The 19,315-nt window shown below is 36.8% G+C and overlaps 1 protein-coding gene across 2 annotated transcripts in view; it reads left to right on the top strand.

The window, feature by feature from the left end:
- Positions 1-19,315, top strand: part of TMEM245 (transmembrane protein 245) — a 77,732-nt gene that overhangs the window by 15,587 nt on the left and 42,830 nt on the right. The window contains exons 5-9 of one of the 2 annotated variants that reach the window (XM_036402754.1): positions 2,109-2,333; positions 6,294-6,463; positions 11,353-11,376; positions 16,784-16,888; positions 18,212-18,294. In XM_036402754.1, the coding sequence (XP_036258647.1) occupies positions 2,109-2,333; positions 6,294-6,463; positions 11,353-11,376; positions 16,784-16,888; positions 18,212-18,294 (607 nt within the window). The remainder of the gene's footprint in view (positions 1-2,108; positions 2,334-6,293; positions 6,464-11,352; positions 11,377-16,783; positions 16,889-18,211; positions 18,295-19,315) is intronic. The other variant, XM_036402763.1, reaches the window with a different exon arrangement.

Genomic DNA, 19,315 nt, shown 5'->3' with positions numbered 1-19,315 from the left:
GTTTTTGGGCAAAAAATATTGAATAACTTTCATCTTAGGCATAGACTTCAGCTAATTATTCTGGTTTTGCTTTTGGTGCTTTTGTTTGATAAATATTTGAGTTTCTGCTTGTTGTATTATTGCTTCTTATGTTGATTATATTAACTTTGGAGCAGAACTGTACGAAGTGTTGAATAAATTGAAGGGGAAAATTCTTTATTATGGGTATACAGCTTCCAAATTTGTGTTTCCTAGTGCATCCATTTGTTTCTGTTAGTTCTCTTCTGCTTTATTACATATAGACTGAGAAGTACAGGGGTATCACAGACTTTCTTCTGTATGACAAAAATACTTTGTCTTTTAAAGAAAATTTCTTTTTACAGGTAACTTTTACTCTCCCCTTAAGAAAAGTTGTTTTTAGAGTAGGGCTGGCCATCATCCCCTGGAGATACACACTGATTTGCCAATAACCTCCCCACCTGAAGCTTCTGCTGTGCTTAGCTGCTTGCAGAATTCCTTCTTTCACGTTGTGTGCCATAGTTTCTTCATGAATATTCTGGAGTTCCACCAAATACATAACCAGCAACCATCTGATGTTTCTGTCATCCAGTGTCAATTCCAGCTGGGTGAATCAATGGATTTGCACTGTTGTTTTGGTGTGGTGGGGATGTGTTCATAGGCTGTAAAAGTAGTTCCACTTACCTAGAATAAGTGGACAGCACAGGTTTCTGCAAGAAAAGAGAAGTGTTCATCTGCTGTGTGAGGATGCAGTTTGTTACTTACTCTTACTGTATGACAAATGAGTGTTGCCTTTTTGAACATTTTAGCTGTCATACTTTAGGCTAGGAATGGTTTTGGTGACACACTGCAGCTAAAAACATGTGTGTGGAACACAAGTAGTTTGACTGCTGTGCATGTAGTGTGCTGTAGTACAGTTTTTATGCAGTTTTTCTTTATGGGAGATGATGCATCTGTGGCACAAGCCCAGTGAAAGAGTTGTGCTCATCGTTTACCAGCTGTGTGGTAGGTACCAGCATATTAAATTGCCTTTTATGCTTCAGCACAGAGAAACTTTCAGGTTTTTCTGTGTGTGCCTTCCTGCACTATGCCCAAGTGTAGTGTGCCTTCCTGCAGACTTTGCTCAAGTAGTGATGTGTGGGCAATGTGTGCATTTGGACAGCAGCACAGAGCCTCAGTAAAAGCTACTACTGCTGTTTTCAGGGAGGGATTTTACATAGAGTGGCTGAAGATGGATTTGGTGTCATCCAGTAATTGAAAGATCAAATAAACAAATAAATAAATTGACATGTTCTGCATCCAAAAATTTTAATTTGAACATGATATTTTTGCATGAAAAGACTTGTTTATGTATAGGGTCTTTAACACATCAGTTTACATTTTTGAATTTAATTTCTTGTTAGCTAACTTGTGAGAGACTGACAAAATTTGTTATCCACTAACTTGTGCTTGATGTTACTAATATTTGTTATACAGAGCAAGGAATTTAGGATGACAGTGTGAGTGCTCCTATGTTTGTGTTGTGAGTGATCTGGAAAAGTAGTGAGACAGTTGTAAGATACAAGCTTTCTCTTCAATGCATAATCTATATTTTTTGTTCTGTTTAAATGAGTTTTGAGCAAATCAAGATTCCTTTTTGACTACTTGAAGTAAAGGGAAGTGAAAGATTTATTTTAAGACTTCAGATTTTTTTCTAGAAGGTAATTATATTTTGTGTTTTTCATGGTCTTATGGTTCTTTGATAAAACATATTTGGGTTGTAATTTACCTGCAGGGACAGGAGCCCTCTCAGAGGCTGTAGCAACTTCTCATCTCTCCTCCTCTCAGCACTGCTTGGCATGGTGATGCAGGATGTGGGAGAGTTTACACAGCCTTGTTCCAGCTTTTCAAAATGCAGATCAGTGCCAAGGCTGTCTCATTCTTTTAGAGAAATTAAAAGAAAAAAAACAACTCCAAACCAACAAAAACACAGCCTTCTGCTGCTGTCACTTCCTTCACCCCCACCTTCCAAAAAAAAAAGGAGATAATTTGGGAATAGGGAACATATTCTATTTTGTGGTGAATATTAATGTGATAATTTCCATTTCTTTGTTTGCATGCGTTTGTTTTAGGATCAACAGCAGAAAGTGATCAGCCTCCACCTCCACGAGCTTCATCATCTTTCAGCACCTCCTCTTCATCATCTTCTGGGAACAGACAAAGAACTGAGATTGGATCTTTTCTTAGAAAAAAGAAAACTAGTGATATTTACTTTGTTACTCTTGTGTGGGCCATTGTCATTGTTCAGATCTGGCTAAATTTTTGGATTGTGCAGCTGTTGCCAGTGCCATTTGCAGGTAATAATCCAATTACTAGAAATGTTTGGCATCATGTTAACAGGAGGAAAGGCTTGTAGGCTTGTATGAGTTTTAAATAAAAGCTTTTTCATGACTTGTTAAGACAAGATGAACTGTAGCTTCAAAAAGGAGGATTGATGTGCCCTGGCTATTACCTTGTAGTGCACAACTCTGTTAAATTGCTTTGTCTATTGACTGTTGTAGTTGCCTTAAATAATTTAGGACCACACCTTACATAGTAAGAATACTTCTGGTTTAGACCAGTTAGTTCTTCCTCCTGATGTCAGTTCTTTCATATTTTTGCACCGATAAATGAAGAATAGTTTAGCTGCTATTCAGTAGTGAAGTAGAGCTCATGTTAACTTTTAATTTCTGTAAAAAATGGGTTGCTAGGCACTGTGGACAAGTGACAAGATAAATGTAGTTCCAATTTTAGGTCTGAGGTTAATTAGCTTTGTTGCTTCACATCTATATGCGTGTGTTCTCTGTATATCAGGTAAGAATTGGAGTTGTTACAATAGCTATCAAAAGATATTATTTTAAAACTGGATGCCACTTTTTCCTCTACTCTTTTGGGGCAGTGAAAGGGGAAAATGGGAACTCAGGGAGTGTGTGTGAGCTACTATGAATTGGAACGCATTTCTTCCCATCCCCTTACTGTAAACAAAGTGAGTTTCCTAGTTTTCTTGGATTTTCTCTAAACTTCAGTTAAAATGCTAGGTTTTAGCATTTTAAAATGCATTTATCACTTGAATGTACCTAATTTATTTTTTACAAAGTGTGGTGGGTTGGCCCCAGCTAGTGGCCAAATACCCTCCAAACCAGTCATTCTTCCAGTGTTTTAATGTGGGCTTATTCCCTTTAGGGAGGAATGGGCTTGGATTTTCCTTATCCCTAGGCCACAGTCCCTTCAAGATGTGTACCTGCTCCAGCATGGATCCTCTGTAGGCCATGGTCCCTCTGAGGGATGTGTGTGCTCCTCTGCAGAGCACTTCTGCTTCCCTGGCCTTTTCATTACCTCTCTTCATCCTTCTGTTGCTTTTTCCTCTCTAGTCACTTTTTCTGTGTTCCTTCCTGCTGTCCCTGCCCAGGGTTTCTGCCCTTCCTTAGCTTTGCCCAGGGATGGAGCTGTTGTGGAGCCACCTGGAGCTGTGTCTGAGACAAGGCAACCCCTGGTCTCTTCCCCTGGTGGCCACCCCAGAGGCCACCCTGCTGCCAAAGCCTGACACCTGTGCACAGAGCACAAAGCTCTGTAAACCATCTGGAACTTGTGACTTGGGGGTCACACTTAGAGATTGGAAGGGCTGTGAACTCTAAGGCATGGAGAAAGGAACAGCTGCACCTTTGGCTGTGGCACTGCAGCAGCAGCTAAGGGGTAATGTGATGGCAAGACATATAAATAGCTGGATGCATGGTAAAGCAGAGAGGGGTTTGACCTTTGTTTCATTCCAGTATAGCTACTACAGAAGGAGCTTCCCAGTGTTGGTGTCTGGGTGTCATGGGAGATGGCAATCAGGAGTGAAAAAGCAATTAGAAAATAAATTTTAGACTTATTAGAAGCAGAGTTTACGTGACTAGTTTACTGAAAAGTCAAGGAGTAACTTAACCACTGTTCAGAAACCCCTACATGTGAGGAAAAAGGGGAGCAGCAGTTCTGCAGCTAGACAGAAGTGAATGGTTTAAGCTTGAGCCACACAAGTCTGGATTGAAGTACACATCTAAATGAGACAGATGAATACTGCTCCTGACAGTCATTAGGTCTAAAATAACTACCCAAACAATAAACTAATCCAAAAGAGAAATTGCTTTTGGGAATATTTGTGACTTGTTGCCTTAGCAGTGACACTGGGCCATGACGTGCTTTTTTGTGGCATAGAACTGAATCATCAGAAAGATATTGCACATGGGCAGTATAATGATGAACAGAGCCAAACTTAGAACAGTGGATTACATTAAAGGTCAGAAGGTGAGTGATGATAGTCTGCATGGCTAAAAGAGAGGGAATTGTAAAAATACTAGGAAAATAGGAAGGCTAATAAAGCAAGTTTCCTTGCAATGGTTCAAGTTTAAAGAAACTAACAATAACTTAAAGCACTTCTGAAACCTTAAAGAGGATGCTTCTAGTATGTAAAAGTCCCCAAAACCCTAAATAGGTGTTAATTTCACCAGAGTTCCTTATACTGGTAAAGAGGACTCACACAAAGTAGCATTTAGATTATTAGAAACGCCTTGGTGCCATTAACATTTTTCCCTGAATGCATTTATTCTTCACTTGGAATGAAATGGTCTTTTAAAATTGCTTAGTGAAGAGGGTGGGAAAATTATACCATAATTATACCATAAAATGAAAAGGGGAAAGAATTGCTATGAATTGAAAAGCTAAGCAATGAAACACGTTGTGGAGCACTTGCAGCATTTTACTGAGTGATTTGAGCCTGGAAATCCTGATATTGTCTCTTTCTAAGATGTTTCATTTACTTCCTTGCTTGTTCTGTTGAATCTTTTTTTTTTTAATTTTTTCAGGTAATTTTCTGCTTCCTGCAGATGTTTGGAACTTGTTACTATGCAGTCTTTTTCTTGTTTTGCTCAGTGCTTTCTAATAACAATTAGAAATAACAGTTTCTTTAGCTTTTCCTCTCTTGTCTCTTTTTAACTTAATAAGTTTACAGCTGTTTGACTGTAGCACCTCCTTTGCAATGAGTAACAGTACACTTTTTCAGAAGATACTGTGTAAACACTTACACTTAAGTAACAGTGGAAGATTAGAATGCCATTTGAGGATCTTGTTCACCTTGTAAAATGCAAGCCTGCCTGGCTTTGCTGAGCAGCAATTTGTGTTGTGACCATGAGCTGCATTTCATCATACAAAACTTCAGCCTTTAAGTTCAATGCTGGCACTTGCACTGTGTTTTCTCCTTTTTTGTATCTTTGCCACTCATTTTATTAGAGAAATTATTGGATTATTCTGTTTCTTCAAGAGAATAAATCCCATATTTGCCACATGGTGGTGCCAGAGGGTAAGTGAACTAAATGTCAGCAAATAATTGCGCTGGCTCTCCAAAACAAGAACATAAACTATTACATGTGTGGCTTCCAGAGAATAAGCTCTTGTGGAATTTGGATAAATGCCCTGTAGGCAGTGAAAGTTGACCTTTTTGGCTATGTATGCCATTTTACACTTCTCCAAGTAGAAACATGATGTGAATTTTTTATGATGAAGTGATGTACTGCCAACTGTTGTGGAGCTCATGTATGGTAGTAAGTAATGAATCTAGTTTGGAGAATAGTCACCAAAAAAAAAAATTATTAAAAAAGTGAAGTTACAAGTAGTGATAGAAACTGCAGTATGCTGTGTTACCAAGATGAAATGCATGAAATGCTAACCACAAATAGCTTTCTTGAATGTTTAAAAGCAAAATCTTATCAGTAATATTTCAAAAGATTTAAATGGATGCTTCTTTACTATGAAATTCTGCATGATGTGTAGTCAGTTCTTGAAGCAAAGATACTCTTTAACAACTTAGAAGGCCTAAAGCTTAAGAATTTAGGCTGAAGATTTTCTTTTATGTGTAAGGTGCTGTTAAGTTCTGATTGTGGTACTTAATGTGGAACCATTTGGCTTGATGTGTATGTGTGGATATGAAGAAATCCACTGTACTGGAATAATGGAGTGGCACCTTCTTATCCCAGGCCTTGATCAAGTCTGAGCTGCGTTTTTGGGTAGTGTGCTGTCACTTTTCTTGTGCTGTCATCTAAGTTCCATGTGGATAAGCACAGCTGCAAAGATAGTGAGGAGATTAGTACTAAAAACACTGGAAAATTCCAGAAGTTTTTAATGGGAAATAAAACTCAAGAGTCTTTTCCTTTTTTTAATCAGTCTTCCAGAATAGAATAAAAATAAGTAGTCTTGTGGTGCTCCTCTGAAATCTCTGATAGGAAATTTCCTTCTTGTGGTTACAGTTTGGGCACTTAAAAAATTCGTGGTTCATTTTGGAGTTTTGAACTTCATGGCAAAGCACTGCAAAAGTTGGTGGCAACTAGTTGAAAGTTTTGTGAAGGAACGTCAGGAAGCTCTTGCTCCACGGCCCATCAGAGGACTTGGAAGTGTTATGCTAAAGCTTGACAGTAAGGTATTTCTACTTACTTCCTTAAGCAACTTGAAAGTTTGTTTTATTCTGTTTCACCATATTCTGAGGTGCTTTAATTCTAAAATAAATGTCTGTCACTAATGGATATGTCTTTCATGTAAAATTGTATTTGTTTTATGGTGTATTTTAAATTATGTCTCTTCTATCACTATTCACACTTAAGTGCACAGTTAAATTTGTTAAATGATTGCATGCAGACCTTTACAGAAGTCACTTTTAAAATGTTGACTCACCTTTATAAGGTTCCTTATCTGAGTAAGGCAAAGTTCTCTTAATCTTACCTGGTTACAAAAATTTTGAATTTAAACCTAATGAGCTTTAGTCTGAAGGATAAGATGTTCCTACTTCTAATTTGAAAAATTAATTAAAAAGCAGACCATTGTGTTTGGGTAGTAGGGTCCAAGTTAGTTCAGACATATTTGTCGGTACTGTGTGGAAGCAAAGTTGTTGCACACAGTACTATGGTGGTACAGAAATGAGTCTTCCCTCTGTAAGTGAAGAAATATGTGGGATAAAGTATTTGGGAATTGCCACAGAATAAGGCTTCTGTGTTCCCCTTCCTTCTTCCCCATGCAAAATATGCCAACATTTGCATTGCAAATTGCATAGTTGGAAAGCTCCAGGAAATTTATAAAGTTTCTTTCATTAAGAATTTTAATTTTCATGTAAATGGATAGATGGATTATTTTGTTCGTAATAGCTGTGGCACTGTGTAAGAATATGCTTTCTGTAAATGTGTTATTGAAGTATTCTCTGCTCTGGAAAAGGCCTTTATCTTAGGACTTCTATAACTGAAGAGCTAAACCCTGTAAGTACATTTGTCAGAGCATCTGTACCTTGGCAGATTGGTCTTGCAGTTTATAGCTCTAAATTTCTATAGGAGAGGGAGGGGCTTAAGTCTGGATCTGATGGGTGAATGGAAAACAAAAGGTCAACAAAAGTATTAAAATGGCTGTAGGAAAAAAGTAATGATTTCACAGGGTTCATTGAGGAAGAATTTGAAAAAGAAAAAGCCTTTCAAAATACAGCTATAAACACAATAATGTGGTTTTCCAAAGGCAGTGAAAATTCCTAATGTGGGGATAAAAGCTTACATTATACAAAGCTTTTCTTAAGAAGATTTTGTTCTGTAAGTAAGAAGCCACTCTAGACACAATGTTGAATGTATTGTTTCATGAGTTGTCAAGTTTGGTATCCTTGTATTGTATAACTGTGTGATACAGTATCCTTCCTAATTCCAGCAAGTCTTTTCTCCTTAAAGAAGGTAGGGCTTTAATGTGCAGCAGAACCTCTCGCTCTTCAGCTTAAATGTACTTAAGGTCAGTTTATTTACATGTTGTTTTTGTCTAAGCAGGAGAACAGTGTTGACCAACTCATTTCCCCATCTCCCTTCACCCCTCCATTTTTTAGATGACAGCTGTATTCCTCCTGAGTGTGTGCTCTGTGTATTAAAGCAGTTTAAGCTTTCCCAGACATTACTAGAAGGGCACTTGATAATCTGCATGATTCTGTTGTTCTCATTTGTGCCTATTCTAATTCTGTTTCAGCCAGCATTTATCATGGGTGGCTGGGATTATATGTAGTCTTCCAATGCTTATCACACTAATGCATCCATATCTTTTAATTTCTACTGGCTGTGCTCATTGTGTATATTGTAGGATGATGGATGCATGGTGTCTCAGAATTTGGGAAGCAATGCCACAGGTTATTGGCAGTTACATTTTTTGTAGGGACAAGGAAATAAGAGAAGTGAAAATTACATCCTTGCAAGATTTTTAAAATTGTATTGCTGAATATTTTGGCTTCAGTAGGCACTGTTGAAGAGAAAGTAAAAAATACGTGAACACAAAATAGAAATTTAAAGAGTAAATTGTTACAGCTTACTTTTTACTGGGGGCGTGTGAGAAACCAAGAGTGAGGGATCATTTCCTTTGCAATTAGAACTTTAATTTTTAATATTTTGTTTCTAGCTTATTTACATGGGAGCTGGATCTCCTAAGGGTTTTTGTTTTGTTTGTTTTTTGTGGGTATGCAAAGTAAGTTTGAAACTGAATCTTGGCACCAGGATGTATTGAGAATCTTAGCTAAGTAAAGCCAGCCATTGACAAGGTCTTTTTCACACAAACACTTAGTGGTAGTACTTGGGCTGGCAAACATGGTATGTCCAATTAGGATATAATTCCAGATTTGAGTGAAATGTAGTGAGACTAAGGAACATATCTTAGAGAGGCATGTCTTTTTTCCCAAACAAATTTTAGGAGACTAGTGTAGATAGTCTGGAAAATAACTTGTTGTGAGAAATGAGTGAGTACTGCTCATGCATGCAGATCTGAGCTTTACTGATTATATCTGTTTTTTAAACAAAACCATCAAGAAAAGAACTGCTCCTCTTCTTTGACAATTCTCATTTAACCCTGGTTCTTCTGGAAGTGCAGAAAAATTTGAAATGAAGAGAAACTCTGGTAATGAGAAAGAAAAGGGCATTGCATTTTATTGTTTTTGTAAGCAGTAGGTCAGTCTGTATGAATGTGTCTCCTTTCAGAATGGGCTATGAAAATAGGATGTGGATACTGTATCCTGTTCTTACTGAGTGCTGTTCCTGGCTGTGCATTTGCCTTATGGAGAGTCAGCAGACAGCAGTTCAGATGTGAGAGACTTCCTGGAGGAGAGAGTAGGGAGGTTTCTCTTGTCAGCCACTGAGCCATCCTAAACTTAACAGATGGGGTGTCATGGGTGTTCTTATCAACAGTAGAGAATTAATAATTTCTGTACTGTGTTGTTGTTTTTTTATTTATTTATTTTAAAATTTTTACTTATTTTATTTTATATTGTTGTCTTACAATATAATGACTGCAGTTTGGTTATAAGAATTTGTGAGGGAGTTTAGCAGCACTGACAATGGCTCAGCTGCATGCACTGGACTTTTACTCCTTGGAATGTAGCAATATTTTACATACTTGCTCTCTGATGTACTTGAGTGAATCATGTAGTTGCTATATACTTTTTCTAGGTATAGTGCAGTAGAATTTTATATGTGGATTATTTAGATTGTTTGCATTTTGGATAAAGTCAGTTTCTATTTCTTCTGGTACCAAGTTCATTACATAGCTTAACCAAGCACAGAAAACAAGCATAATCTCTGCCAATAGTTATATTATTGTAGAAAATACTTTCATACACATGTGGGAACTTAGATGAATAGTTTTCCAATAAAATACTGGAAAAGTGGCTATAGACTTATTAGTTTTGGATGACTTGAAGATTAGAATTAAGCTGTAGCCTATTTTCAAATGTAGGTTGATTACATTTGTAGAACTTCTTAAACATCAGTATTAGTAAGCTAATAAGCAGGTAGAGCCTTCCAAGTATCGTCTTAAATGTTGATAAAAAATATTTTTATTTTGGACATCTAATGTTATTTCCTAGTTACTGTATTTATCATCCAATTCCCAGAGGCTGAAATTACAGAAAAATACCAAAGATTTCCTTTCACATTCAGCTAAAATCTTAGGGCTCTTTTGTTGTATTTAGTATGGGATTGCCAAGTGGAGCAATACAGCCATGAGATCTGTGTTTTTTCCAAAACGAGCCTCAGGTACAGACAGTAGGTTTTAAAGTGGAGAAATAAAGTTAAAAGTATGTCGTTTAATCAGAAAACAACTTTCCCTTTTTTCAGGGATAAATTACTCCATAGGTGAAGAGGTAAAGTAGAAACAAATTCTACAGTGTCAGTTTGAGGCTTTTGAAGCCTTGTAATTGATTTCTCTGACTGTGACTCTTTCCATAAGTAGCAAAGCTAGTAAACATGGGTGCTTTATGGCATATTTTATTTTCATATTTCCTAATGTTCATGATTCTTTGCAAATCTGCTTCTAACTTAATTAACGTTATGAGATTTTTATAAATATGAAATATTCATGCCTTTTGTTTCCATTGGGAGCTAATGTAATTTCTGGCAACTGGTGAACATGTTAGATTTACTGAGATTTCAATGTCTTGTTTTCAGGGAGAAACAAACTTCACTTACATGATCTTAATCTCTAACAGAGATGAATAACAACATTAAAGCTCTTCTCTGTTCTGATTATGCTACTAATGATTAGTAATGGTTAGAATTAGGAGTATAATCCTACATAAACTAGGTCCTGAAATGGATATACTTTAGCATGTGGATGAGCATCAGTAATGAAAAATAACTTCAGTGCAAAAGGAGAAAATGACTGTTAAGAAGTGCAAGAAGAATTACATGAAATCTCTACATTTATATGATCTACAATTTGCTGTTGTATGTATATCAGACTTAATTATGTGTTTGATGTTGTGCCATTGAATGTGAGTGCTTTAATATGAATGTTGTACCAAAAAAACATATGAAATCTGTCCAAGAGTAATTGACATAATAGGAGTGTTTTGAAATGCGTAGAATGGGAATATTTGAATGTCTGAACGGGAGTATTAATGCCATAAACAATTACCTTATGTCAAGATTTGGTGTTTTGCTGAAATGTCCTTCTCAGAGTACAAGTCCTGCTCTGAAATGTGATGGTAGCTGTCAGTATAATTAAACTGGAATTGTCCAGATTATGCTGATAGCTCTGTTAATGCCATTAAAATTGTTCATATTTGTTATATCCCTCTTTGTTTCAGAACTGCATGTTAGTAGTAAAACCCAGGTTCTTGCATTAGAATTTGTTATTATCTTTTCTTCCTATTGCAATTTACCTTTGTGTCTAGAACAATTTCATTTTCATTCTGTGGATGACTTTGCCTGCCTCTCATTGCTTTTTTTCCCTATTACTGCATTTTTCAATAATTTTCCACTGTGTTGTGTTTTTTTCCCTTTTCTTCCATCTCCGCCTGCCACTGACAAGCTGTGGCACTGGCTTAATAAGAAGGTAAATAAACAGAAAAATTATGATTCCAGCTAATGGATTCTGTGGTTTTGGGGAGTTTGATTTTTTTATAATTTTTTTTTTTTATTTTGCAGCATGAACACTCCTTAACATGCCTTGCTTCATATAGATTTCTCTCTCAAATGCCTCTTTTCCAGCTCTTGGTATAAGCTACTGAAGGTCATATAATTCTGTCTGATCTCTTCTACTCCAGTAGAAATACACACAGTTAAATGTTTAGCACAGCAGAGTATTGCATTAGTATTTCAAGGGGTAGAGTGATTTAGGGGCACTTTTATTTAAGAATAGTTGATCCCTGCCTGGTCCCCACTTGTACACCTAACGAAACCGGTTCTCTCCCAGTCTGGAGAGCTGTTCTCTGCTCAGGGAAAGCATCAGTTAACCAAATTACCAGGGGAGTGGTGAGGCTGTGAAGCACAGTTGTAGTTCTGTAGGTGCTTGCAAATGATGCATGGGCTGGTTTCACTGAGTGCTGTCAGTCTTTTACTGTTGCAGTACCTCATGTACCAGGAGTGAATGTATACAAAATGCGACTTTGCATGGCCTCAGAACTGCTGAATCTTAACCAGTCTGAAGCAAAGAAAAAAGCTAGTTTAAAACAAAAAATTAGGTAGTTGGTATAGCTAAATTTTTTTTTCCTATTGTGTGGCTTTTAAAACAGTGTGATATGTTTTCATGATTTAGTTATAATTGTCCATGAAGAGGGGCATTTTTAATGTTCTTTTGCCCTTGACTGTATTTCTCCTGTTTTAAAATCACATTTTTATTTCCCAGCTATGAAATCTTTATCTTACGTGAGTGACTTGTGGTTAGTAAATATGTGCAACCATAACCTGTCATAATTTTTTTTTTTAATTAAATAACAGTTTGCTAGCAGAGTTCAGGTAAAGAGCTGAGTTTGGTGACCCACAAGAGAAAGTGTAGTCTCAACTGCTTATTTTCTGTCATTTGTCATTTTTATTGAAAATTCATGAGTAGGTAGATGTGGGATTTTTTTCCTTAATACTGGTAGGTTGCAAAACCAATTTAACTGTAATAGCTTTAAATGCTAAAAATGTATGGATTTCATTTTTAGTTTAGAAATTCACATTATTTGGCAAAACCCTGTGGATATAATTTCTTAACAGAGCATGTTTTTTTAGTTCCTTGGAGTTATCTTTGAAAACTGTTGGTTTACTTTACAGTTTCATAAGTAGATATCCTGAAATCCTGATAGTATTACATACAGCGTTGACTTCTGTGAATGAACATACAATAATAGTATTATAAGCAAGATTTTTAAAAAAGTGAAAAAATGTGCAACCGGTGGGTTAATTTTGTTGTGTGTAGTGTTTTGGTGATTTTTAAAAAAAGTTTTGGAAAAATGTCACACTCTACTAGAGGCAGAAAAAAGAGGGGATTTTTGAAGAACAGAACACTGGCTGCAGTTAAAGGTGATTCCTTTTTTCGCCTGTCTTTGAAGGGACATATGTCAGAGACCACAGACATAAATTTCTGATAATCCAACAGGAAATTTAAAGTCATATGGATATGGTAGAGTTTGAAATGATGGTTGATTATGACTACTAGTGATATGACTACTTTGATTCCTGTTTGTGGTATATATAGCCCAAAATATAGAATAGATTCCGTCAGTCTGGCATAATTTGTTCTTAATAACATTGTCTATGTCAGGAGTCTTTAGAAGGAATTGCTAAATTCTTCTGCTGCTTCTGCAGGAATACTGGTGTAGGTAGACTTGAGACCTCACACAGACTGTTCTCTACATTTCCTAGCTTAACTACTCAGCTGAGTCATTTCACCATAACCTTGGGATGTGTTCTGGTTACAGACTTCCCCTTATTCGCTGCAGATGATATTAATGAGATGGTATCTTCAAATATTAACTAAGAAAAGGGAAATGAGAAGTCTAAGGAATGTCTTGGGAAAAAATCCTCATAAATAGTGGAGCTGTTTACAGAAAAAATAAAAGTCCATGTTGGTAATTTTTTTAATATAGATTTAATCAAATATGAAGTAGATGCCTAGGTGTGCTTTACTGTTTGGGTAATGTAGTAAATTAAACATACTAGAAAAACTACTGCCCCAAAGGCTATGCAGTATGAAACCTGCAAATATTAATTCATAGATGATGTATCATACTGCAAAACATGGAGAACCTGTCTAGATAGTAAGATTTCTGATTTTTATGTATGGACTGTAGTTCTGTTACAGCTTAGCGTAATATGGTTCTGTGTCTTCATCCAAAAATTGAAAGAGGGAGTACTTGCAAATTATTGAGGAGCTTTCTAATAAAACGTAACTCAGTCATTAAATACCTTTTTTCTGTGAGCTAAATGAAAATAAAAACCTTGATAACCTTTCCGTTCAAAACTCTGACAGTTAAAGACAGTTTTTTTGTGAACACTCTATCACAAATCAGTAATATTTCAGTTTGGTTTGACAAGTTGACCTTCTGTAGCTTAGGAGCCTAGCTTTCCTTTACCTTTGCATAATCTCAGATGCTGTGGCAGCCTCAGCTTTCTGCTGTTGACTAACCTTTGGATTAGAGGCTTGGAACCGAATATAAAACTTCATGACCTCTGGCTAATGAGTGTGTTTAGTCAGTACATGTTTGTCTCTGTGTGCATGCCCATGGTTTACAGGAAGGGTGTAAAGGGAGGTCTGGAGGGTTGGGGTAAGAGTGAAGTCTGGACCTGATTCAGTGATAAATACGACCACACAGGCATTTAACAGTGCAGCTTCCCTGCAGTGAGTAGCTCTTCTGCACCTATGCATTATTTAACAGGAGTGTGAAAAGGTGAGGGATTGCTAAGGAAGTGTTGTGGGTTGATGTAGGGGAAGAAAGTATGTTTTAATAGAAGAAAAAAAAAGAATAAATATAACCTTAAGACAATGTCCATCTGCTTTTACTTGTACAATACTCAGTCCAATTCAGTCTTCTGCTGTGATGTATCTGTACCACTTAGATAACTTGGATCCCCTTAAGTCTGTGTTGAGAGATGTAATTGCAGTACCTGTAGGCTTGCCAAAGCTGGCTTTCATCAGGCTTCCTTGGGCTACCTGCCCAAGTAAATAGAGACAAGGTGGGCTGGCATGGCTGAGGCTGCTGCTGGTACCAGTACATCATCAGTGCTGCCATGTCTTTGCTAACTAGATTAAAGGTAATCCAGGATTCACATGTGCTGCAGCTGCACCTTAATGGCAGTCTAGGCATATTTGAACTGTCAGTATGAGTGTCTGGGAAAGATACCTTGTGCCATCTCGGAGAGAATCCTCATCCTGGTCCTTTGGAGCTTGCCCTTCCATTAGTTGCTACGTGGCAAAACATCTAAAGCACTCAGCCTCACCTCCACTGAGATTTCACCTATTGAATACCCCTCACACAATAATTGAGCCTAGCATTTTTTGAAATCTCTGACAGTACTTCCAATTACATAGCTGCAGTAAATCTGATTAAAGTACTATTTGTAGGACTACTGGATTTCTTTAAACTCTGACTTAGAAAGTAAATAGTAATTTGAACTTCGAAATGATGAGGGCAGTTTTAATTTTTAATAGCTTCATTTTGAAGTCCATGCTATAAAATTTTCTTCCTCTGCCTATCCAGTGGTGTTTTCTTGGTGATATTTTTTTATTTGTGTTCTTTGAAACAAGGACCTTCATTTCTTGCTTCTCTTGCATAATCACTAGATGTACATGAGGCTTGGAAGGATACAGCAAATCTCATTTCAGTCTTATTTCCAAAGAGGTAACCCCTATATATATGCCCTGTGCAGGGGCTGCTCAAAGTTTTTTAGAGCTGTAGTACTGCTGCAGGCAGGTCACTTCCCTCCAGCACTGGCAATGCATTTCTGATGGCTGAAATCTGTTAGCAATGCTGAAAACCAGACTTTGGTTAAAAATACCTAAGACAAAAGACTTTTCACACTTCCTTGTGTTTTCTGAGTTCGTTTCTGCAGTTCTTAATGTAGTACAGACTTTGTTACAAGAACTTGTTAATTTAGATCAAACAAGGAGCTGGTTGTAAAAATTTGAAATTTAAAAATAATTACTTGATGTATATGAACTGCTCAGATACTACTGGATGAACACACACACAAAAAATCCTTGCTTTTGTCAAATAGGAGATCTGACTTCAGTGTTGACCAGTTCAGTCATCGCAGAGCAGTCTGAGAAGTTTGTTGTTCCAGGGTCAATTTCATTTGTAGGGATAGGGTAAATAATGCAGAAAGAACTAATGTAAACCATTAGCATGCATGTTAGTAGTGTTATAAGATCTCTAACTAAAAAGTTACCAACTTAATCATTGAATATATGACTTGGACTTGAAGTACTTTTGCTTACTACACAACTGACGCTTTGACCTCAGTTCTCGTGAATCACAAATTTTACAATTGTGCTGTTGCTTTTTGCTGTAGTAATGCTAAATGGAATAGAAATAGATCTGGTATTTGAACCATAGGAGCTAGAAAAATGTATTTGATCATGCTTGCATGTGCTTTCACAGCTTTTTATGTAAACAATCAGTTTGTGTACGAGATGAAGCTCAGCTTGCTGTGTTCCAGAGCACTCTGCAAAGTCATGTGACTGAGCAGTTTGATTGTTTTGAGTGACATTATCAGAATTTCTCTACTCAAATGTGGTATTACTATTTGCTTATGGACATGTATAGAATGGGCCTTTTGTGAACTGACAGAGCAACAAATGTGCCTGTTTCCTGTATCAGTCAGTTTAGCTGATGCATGCTTAATGCTGAGCATCCTCCTGAGACTGGAAGTGGATAGAAATAGTTGGTGCTGAATAATTGGCCTGATATTCAATAATGCAGAACCCCACCTGTCCCATTTCAGTTCAGAAGGTGATGAGGCAGCTTTAAAAATTTTATTACTTGCAAAAATACCTCATTTGTCATTTAGATGGCTCTTAGCTATTCAAATCTGAAAGTTATGGTTGTGCTTTAAAGTATACCTTGATAGCTTTGAAGTCCTGTGCAGACAATATCTGTAAGTTTCCAGGTTGCTGAAGGACAAGAAACAAAGACAAATTTCTGGGTTCTAGTTGACATGAATGTCTTCTTTAGGTACTTCTCTAGGTCTAGTAAGTAATTGTTGAATTATTGCTTGCTTTGCAGAGAGCTTGCTGTGTTGTGTGGTAATGTGTACATGTTTTTTGCAAAATCACATGTCATACCATGACCTTAATCATGCTAACATTGCTTGTTAATTGTTCATTTCCAAGCTTGGGCATAAATGCTGTTTGATTAGAGCCTGATTTTGTACTGTGATTGTAAATAAAAATAACAATACTGTTGCATAGCATACAGCATTGCTTTCATTAAAGATTGATTTATGTGCTATAATTTGTTGGTGTTTTTTTTTCTGCACAGATTATCGTGTGGCTGGAGAAAATGCTAGATAAAATAATCAGCATTTTCATAATATTCGTGCTGGTGATAGGAACCCTTCTGCTAGCTCTTCTCCTTACTGCAAAGGTACAGTGTGCTAAAAAATACAATCATAAAGCTCATTTTCATTGCTGATGAAGGTTACTGATACTTATACGAGATTGTATAACTTAAAGAATTTTTCTAAATGTTTAGGAACTAATTCTCTGTACTTGAACTTGTCACCATTCCAAGACTATAAAATATACAAAAATATATAAAAACCTCAATGTTTCTATTTCTTTGTATGTCTATGTTTTATACCTATATGATAAGGCTAATATATAGACATTTGTAATTACAAAATTTATTCTAGTAAAAGAATTACTAGCTTATGTATTACAGGTACAGATTTGTTTTGCACCCTGTTGACACTTCCCTTGTCAACAGAAGAACCACTTAGATTTTTTTTCTCTTTAATTTACCTCACATCAGAAACATTTGCAAAATAATTAAGGTGTTTTTGTCAATTTTTTGTGTAATTGCCTGTAATAACCTCATGGTATCCTTTTCTGAGTTAAATGTACTGAGATTCATGATCAGGGTATTTTCTGAAATTGATGTTTGGTTTATGGTTGAGTTTGGGTGGGTTTTTTTTTTTTGCTCACCAGAAGAGGTCACTCATGTACTTTTTTTCCCTTTTTCCTTAATGGAGCTGTGTTCATACTTGAAATGGTCAATGGAGATTGAATGTTTGACTTGAATACAGTTATGGAACAAAGATCAATGGGTTCTGATGTCAATCTCCTTTTTCCAAAATGTAGGCGTAGGTAATGTTGAGTACTTAAAATTAAAGACTTTTGAAGTTGTGCAAACATTCCTGCCTAAAGCTCCCTTGCATTCACAGAAGGAGTATTAAGATATTTATAAAAGGTGTATTTTATCATTCTTGCTGAAGAATTTATTTAGTTAGGCACTTCATAGCAGCATTGGTCATGTTAGAGCTAAGTATTCATTAATTTTTACACTTCTTTGGTCCATGGCTTAAAAAGTTGTATCTGAAACTTTGCTTTGTATTTTAGTACTTCTCTTGACAGTACTGCTGTTATTTTTGAATTTTTTTTTCCCTGGTGGGATAAGGTTTCAATTTCCATTTGCTATTATTAGTTACCAGAATTTATTATTGTATTGACTAGGTGTTTCTTGTGTTAATGGAACTTCTTTCTTCCTAGTGGGTTGTTTGCACTGGAAAAATTATTTTTTTAAATGTACAAACTGGTCACTGCATCCCCTCTCACCTTCCCCTCCTCCCCGTCCTCCTTCCTCTTCCACCACTCACTCCCCCTCCCCCCCAAAAAAGAATTCTTTGTGAATGTAGGAAGAGTTGTAGTTTGTATTGCATAACATTTCTCCTCTCTGTCTTTAATTTAGGTACATCAAGAGAGTGTTCACATGATTCAAGTCACAAGCAGCTTGATCAATGAGACAGTAGCCAGTCACCCAGAGTGGGCAAAGTAAGAATGCTGAAGTTAAGCGAATAGTATAGGGTGGATGAACAAGCTTCCAGGTGCTCTTATGCATAGTTTTTAATTTAAAAAATCCCCTAGGTGAACAGAAATGTGGGTATCTCTCACAGGCAGATGTAGAAGCTAAACTCTCAGACAGCAGAGATGTTTGTGCGTCACTCCGGAGGACTGTCAGTGTGCTATCTCATTTGAGGACTGGTTGGGTTTTAGGGGTGAAGGATGACTCTATGAACTTTCCTAACTGCAGTGGTGGAGAAGAAACTTGTATAGTGCAGAGGGTGAATTTTGTCCCTTTTTACTATGAAAGAGAAGTGCTGGCAAAGAACAGTCTAGAAAGTTTCAAGATAGAGGTAAATTATTTTTAAATGTAGAGAGATGGATGTGGAGTGCATTTGAAGGGATAGGAGTTGAAGACATTGTTCCTGGAATGAACTGAAGAAGAGTTCAGGGGTGGATGGAGGGAGTTTGCTGTGACTCAGTTGGGCAGGGCCATTCCTGTTAAGAGTAATGTCTGCAGTGGGGAGTTTGTAAGGTTTGGTCTGTGTAATGACTAAAGTAAGCACCAAGACAAGTAGTAAGGGAGAGAGATGTTTTTGAGAGAAATGCATCTAGAGGAAAACATGGGCACACTGGTGAGCAAAGGAGTCATTGCATGAATATCAGAGGGGAAATAGGTGAGACTGAAAAGTGTGATTTTAGGGGGAGGGATGTTCCAGGTGGCTCTCATTCCAATTCAGCTAAACAGACATTGGGCAAATGTGAGATACCAATTTAATGACAGCAAAAAAAAAGATCTCTCCAGAATAAGCATGGTTGACTCAAGGGCACATTCTAAATAAAAGCAATGCTGGTTTAAGAAGATTGAAAGAAAGCAGATGCTGTATTATAAGAGCAAAGCAGTTTTTCAAAAACAGAACTAAAGGGATATTGTTAATACCCACTGTAGTAATACATGCTTAGCACTAGTAAAGTAATCACAATCATGAGAACAGAAAGCACTTAAAGCACT

The sequence above is a fragment of the Molothrus ater genome, chromosome 1 (genome assembly GCF_012460135.2).
Source record: "Molothrus ater isolate BHLD 08-10-18 breed brown headed cowbird chromosome 1, BPBGC_Mater_1.1, whole genome shotgun sequence".
NCBI classification, from domain to species: Eukaryota; Metazoa; Chordata; class Aves; order Passeriformes; family Icteridae; genus Molothrus; species Molothrus ater.
The sequence above is the reverse complement of the archived record's forward strand: the minus strand, read 5'-3'. Positions and strand labels throughout refer to the sequence as shown.